The sequence below is a fragment of the Octodon degus genome, unplaced genomic scaffold (assembly GCF_000260255.1).
Source record: "Octodon degus isolate 3935 unplaced genomic scaffold, OctDeg1.0 scaffold00169, whole genome shotgun sequence".
Taxonomy (NCBI): Eukaryota; Metazoa; Chordata; class Mammalia; order Rodentia; family Octodontidae; genus Octodon; species Octodon degus.
In genome coordinates this window covers 61,692-67,561 of record NW_004524745.1, presented here as the reverse complement: position 1 = coordinate 67,561, position 5,870 = coordinate 61,692, and the positions used below count along the sequence as shown (strand labels likewise).

At 45.5% G+C, this 5,870-nt stretch overlaps 2 protein-coding genes across 2 annotated transcripts in view; both read left to right on the top strand.

Moving 5' to 3' along the window:
* Ik (IK cytokine) overlaps positions 1-1,231 on the top strand; it is a 14,804-nt gene extending 13,573 nt beyond the window's left edge. Inside the window, exons 17-20 of the mRNA XM_004643215.2 lie at positions 499-587; positions 772-880; positions 1,035-1,069; positions 1,155-1,231. Coding sequence (XP_004643272.1) covers positions 499-587; positions 772-880; positions 1,035-1,069; positions 1,155-1,182 — 261 coding nt within the window. The 3' untranslated portion in view covers positions 1,183-1,231. The remainder of the gene's footprint in view (positions 1-498; positions 588-771; positions 881-1,034; positions 1,070-1,154) is intronic.
* Positions 1,232-3,248: 2,017 nt separating this feature from the next.
* Wdr55 (WD repeat domain 55) overlaps positions 3,249-5,870 on the top strand; it is a 5,257-nt gene continuing 2,635 nt past the window's right edge. Inside the window, exon 1 of the mRNA XM_004643214.2 lies at positions 3,249-3,545. Coding sequence (XP_004643271.1) covers positions 3,355-3,545 — 191 coding nt within the window. The 5' untranslated portion in view covers positions 3,249-3,354. The remainder of the gene's footprint in view (positions 3,546-5,870) is intronic.

The window sequence follows — 5,870 nt, the reverse complement described above, 5'->3', positions numbered from 1 at the left end:
CCCCCCCCCCCCCCCCAAGTACTGGGACAGAGCCTAGAACCATCCATGTGCTAGGCAAGCACTCTACCACTGAGTTACCTCTCCAGCTTTATTAAAAATTTTTTTTAAAAAACATTCTCACTGAATTGCTCAGAGTAGTCTCATACTAGGCATTCCTCTTTGCTTTAGCCTCCTGAATAGCTGGGATTATAAGTATGTGTCACCATGCTGGGCTCCTTACAAAGTTCTTTTACTATTTGTAACTGCCTTGTTTTTCATCATCAGGAAAATAGAAATATAATTGCTTCTTCATAAATTTTTTTTTCTTCATAGATTTTTGTGAGAGTATGTTTTTAGTGTTCAGAATAATGCATAGCATGTAGTAAACATATAGGAAATGTTTATTAGGATTTATTAATGTTTTAATCTGAGTTTGTGGAAGAATCTGGCTTTAATCAAGGGCTAAATTTCCTTTTCTACTGATACCTCTTCCTATCCACTTGTTCTGTCCTGCCACAGGGTAACAAGAAGGGTCCCTTAGGCCGCTGGGACTTTGATACCCAGGAGGAATACAGCGAGTATATGAACAACAAGGAGGCTTTACCCAAGTGAGTTGGTACTGAATAGGGGAGGGAATGAGGAGGAGTTTGGCACTTGGGTAGACTAGCCCCCACCAGGTTAGAGGACATAATTTAGAAGTCCCCACACAGGTATGTTGCTTACAGAGCTCTCTAGGAAAAACTTGCTACTGCAGTGCAACTTCTGATACCTTTACCTAATGGTTCTTCTCAGGGCTGCATTCCAGTATGGCATCAAGATGTCTGAAGGACGAAAAACCAGGCGCTTTAAGGAAACCAATGACAAGGCAGAACTTGATCGCCAATGGAAGAAGATTAGTGCAGTAAGTGGGACATTCTTAGATGGAAAGGTGTCAGCTGAGAGCAGACACTGGCCCACAGATTCAGGAACATTCACAGGGTTGGAGGGCCATAGCAGTGAGAGAAGCCTTGGGCTCAGATGAGCTTAGACTGTAGACTGTACTGTTCTCTTTGTAGATTATTGAGAAGAGGAAGAAGATGGAAGCTGATGGGTGAGCAGCTTTTACTTTTCTGTGGGACTCATTGGAATTGTTAGTGCATTGATTTTATGCTGACCCATTTTTCCTTCCATTGCAGGGTTGAAGTGAAAAGACCAAAATACTAATCTACTCCTACTGGAGAATCTCCACATGAATAGTCTTCCTTTTTCTTTTTTCCCCTACAATTCCTACTAAGGTTGCAATGTAGGGCTTTTTTGTGTTTGTGGATATATATAAAATTCTATTGTATTATCATTTGATTCCATTAAAGTTGGTTAGCCTGCTGTCTTCTCTGTGTTTGGCATATTCCTCAGGGGTCATTTAAACACCAAGAGGCCAGTTCTACTGTTGTGTGAAGACTTCCCTGATGGGGCTGTAAGTCCTATGTCTCACTCTTGGGCAGCTGTGAACCACCCCTGATATGTGCATACCCACCCACTGATGGTACATATGTAACTGTCCAATTGGGCAGCACAGCACAGTTCCATTGGGTAGTACAGACTGCCTGATGGGACAGTTACATATGTACCACCAATATTTCATTTTTCTTTTTTTTGTTTATCATCTTGTGACAGGGTCTCACTATGCAGTTCAGGCTGGTCTTGAGCTTACTTTGTAACCCAGGCTGATCTTGAACTCGAAATGATCTTCCTGCTTTTTAGCCTTGCGAGTGTTGGGATTACAGGCATGTGCCACCAAGCCTGGCCTACCAGCAGTATTTCAAACCGGCAGGAACACATTAAGTCACATAGAGAACTGGTTAACTGTATAGTGGTGTATACCTTTATTTTTTTTTTTTAAGATAAAGAGTTGCTATGTAGTTCAGGCTAGCCTGGGCTGTTATGTCTCCTGCGTTGAAAGAAAAGGTCACATGCAGAAAGTTACATCAATCTTTATTGAACTGTGATTCTAAATTTGTGGACAGGGGATAGGAATTTACCTTAGTGGCAGAATGCTTGCTTACAAAGCTGGAAGCCCTGGGTTTGGTCCTTGGCACCAAAACCAAAAAGTAAGCCTCTCCTAAATTTGTGGACAGTAAGGCTGTTTACTAGCCACTTCCCATTAGGAAAAAAGAGACATGGCTCATAGATACTAGAAGGTAAAAATAAGTCTAGGGAGTTGGCTTCCAGTTTAAACTTCAGTTTTTTCAAGTACCATCATGTCGCATTGAAGTGATCAGAGTTCTCTGCATGTTTGATGGGTGACAAAAACAGTACCACATGCTGTAGTGACTTTCAGGCATTTAGCAAGTGGGAGATACTGCCTCTCTGAAGTCCCTCTCACTTGTTTCATCTCTCTAAAGTAGTTGGACATCAATGTATCAAATGTCTTAGCCAGCAGTCTGGGAAACAGGCAGGATTGCAAGTTTGAGCTCAGCCTAGGCAATTTAGTGACTTTAGTGAGTGAAAGCCTTTCTGAAAAAGCCAAAACAAGGAGCTGGGGAGACGGCTCAGTAGAATAAGTGCTTCCCTGGCAAGTACAAGGGCCTGAGTTCTGGGGGAAAAAAAAAAAAAAAGCCAAAACAGATGCCCTTCAAAGCAAAAGTCTTGGAACGCTTAGTACCACAGAGCTGTGAGGAGGTTCACTTTGGCCACAAGAGCACTCGCCCTTCTGGCCCCCAAGCAGAGTGCTCCCACCATTGAGGCCTTTGAAAACAGGGATGTCCAGAACATGTTACGCCCATTTTCCTTCTCAGCTTGGTGGCCTTGAGCACTGGCCATCTGACCACCAAGGATCTGGAACCAAACTGCAGGAAAATTGCGGAGCACTTTTCATTTTATTGGGAATCCATAGTTTGTGTGTGCAGGATGCCTTGTCTGTGGCCCCCTATGTCATCTTTGGGTGACTGTGGCTTTTTTGCTGTTGCTTGAACACCCTGGATGCAGCTTGCCATGGTTTGAGTTTACATCCCTCTCTCCTATACCGAGGGGGTAATTCCTCCAGCTAGCTGAGGGAGCGCCTATTAGGATGCGGCAGGATGAGAATAAAATTTCTTGGAGTTTTTTTTAGCGGAACCAGGAATTGAACTCAGGCCCTTATGCTTGCCAGGCAATTTAACGCAGTTCCCAACTACATGAGACTACCAGTTAACTCCATGATTAGACTCGCAACTCTGAGGTCTGGCCCTGTCGGTTCACACGCCCCGACTCCCGGCGGCTGCCCGCCTCCTCTGACGCGTATGTGACGCACTTCCGCTCCATCCCAACACGGAAGCAACATCGGGGCCGCAACCGCAGATTTGTGGTTGGTTCGTGTGCTTGTGCAGGGCTGGCGCTCTGTTCGGAATCCGTCCGAGCATGGACAGCACGTGTGAGGAGAGGACCGCGAGCGATGGGAGCGACGAGGCAGAGTCTGACTTCGCAGAAGCCCCGGCCCGGATCCGGGACACCCCGGAAGACATTGTGCTGGAAGCACCGGCCAGCGGGTTGGCTTTCCACCCAACCCGCGACGTGCTTGCGGCCGGGGACGTGGATGGGGACGTGTTCGTGTGAGTGAGGGGTAGGACGTGGGAGCTTGATAGAGGCGGGCGCCTCTTTTCGAAGCTCTTCGGGGATGGAACTGGGATGGAGGGACGGCTGTTGCCGGGTGACATTGTGCAAGACTTATTCAGTTTTGAACAAGTTATCCACAAAGCTGTCAAAAGAACTGAAAGAAGCAACAGGGCGTGGTGGTGCATGCCGGTAATCCCGGCACTGTAGAAGCTGAGGCAGGAGTATTGTGGCGATTTCAAGCCAATCTGGGCCACACAGTGAGTTCAGTATCAGCGTAAACTAGAGAGAGAGACACTCCAAAACAACCCCAAACCAACAACAAAAAACTGCCTGAGATCAGAGACTTGGGGGGGGGGGGAAGGTGCCTGAGGCCCAGAGTTCCCACTTTCCAGTGTGAGCCTGAGACCAGCTCAGCAGGCCCCTTGCCTTTGCTTCTTTAGTGGATCTTATCAAAAAACACGTGTGTAGCCGGGCTAGGTGGCTGGCACCTGCTTCCAGTCCTAGCACTCAGGAGGTTGAGGAAGATTATGGCAAATTCGAGGCCAGCTTGCATACGTGGTGAGACTGTCTCAAAAAGACAACAAAAACCACGGGTAATCCTATCACTCCCTTGGTTAAAATTCTTAAGTAATCTTTTAGGATTTAAAACTACGTTTGTCTTTTAAGTTTTTGTCCACCTAGCTCTTACCAGATCTTCCTTTTACTTTCTGGGCTCCTATATAAAAAACCATGTTATTTTGAATATTTATTTATTTATTTTGTGTGTGTGTGGCCAGCTCAGCCCACCAGGGGGCGGGGCTGGCTGGCTGGCATGTGGTGCTGGGGCTTGAACCGCGGTCCCTGTGCTTTGTTTAGCTTAGCTTGTTCTAAGTAGGTGCTTTAGACCACTGTGCCATCTCACCAGCCCCCCATTTGTTATTTTGAACAGGATCTCCATAAGTACTTCAGGTTGGCTTTGAACTCAGAGGTCCTCATGCTTCGACCATCCAGTGTTGGAATTACAGGCTTGTACCACCATGCTGAGCTGTTTTCAAAGTTTTTGGCCTTGCCTCACAGTAAAAATGCTGCTTACATTATGCATAATGATTTCTGGTTCACTTTATTCAGTTTATTTTATTGTTATTGCATGCACACAGGATGCTGATTGCAGTTTACTATGGGTTGTGATTGGAGTTGGAAAAACACTGTTCTGGAGTGTAATCTGTAATGTTTTGCTCTTTTTTCTATCTCTTGCTTCTTGACCAGGATAGGAACCCAGTGCATGCTTAAACAAGAGAAACAGGCTGGAAGTGTTAGAAAGCCCCTGACAGTTTATAACCCAGAGACTTGTGTTATGAAATTTACATAATTTGTGTCAGCCCATCAGTGGTAATGGCTTTGGGCAGGATAACTTCTGTATTTTCTTCTCTGAAAATGGGAATGACACCTTGAAGAAAGGACACTATTCAGTACAGCCCCCCAGCAGTTCAACACATGTAGGTTGTCTTTTACTATTACCCTTATTTATAGTACCTGGTACTTGGGAGTTTCGTGCCCTACACCTCCACTTTTCTTTCCACTCCCCAAAATTTCATTTACTCAGTTTATCATAAAATTCTCCATCTCATAAATGGTTCAGGAGAGCAATGATACTCCCCTATTCTTCACCCTCAGCGGAGGCCTCCTAGTGGTCCTCTGACTCCTCCTTTCATGGCCATTCTCAAGAGGGTCCTTTTCCCCAAGAATAAAGTCAGACTGCCGGGGAGACAGCTCAGCGAGCAGCACAGCGCCTTCCTTGCAAGTGCAAGGTCCTGAGTTCAATTCCATTACCAAAAAAGCCAACAGAATAAAGCCAGACTTTTTTATTCTAGAAAGGACACTGATGTCTGCCTCCGATGTGCTTCTTGTTCTTTACCAAATGAGCTCATTTTTCATGACCTGTCATGTCACTTTAGTTTTCCGGGCCTTCTTTGCTTTTTGTTGTACAGATCAGCTCATGCCCCAATACACGTTCAGCACATCCTCCATCTGAGCTACATCCCCAGCCTGCTGCATCTCATCTCCCTTCTCAAATATTCATTCAATTTGTGACTATTTCTTAAGCCACTTCTTCATGCTAGACATAGAGAAGACAAATGAGCACACTGTTCTGTACACGTGGAACTTACTGGCAATTAAGTACTCCTGACTTTGGGCCAGTTACAAGAACTGCTGAGACAGTAATTGGGGATTCCCTGGATGGGTACTGGCTTCAAAGCTGAGTTTACAGGCTGGTCCCTCTCTATTTGACCTCCATTTTGGTCCTATGTCTTTGTCAGCATTTTCACTTGCTTCTTTTTTTT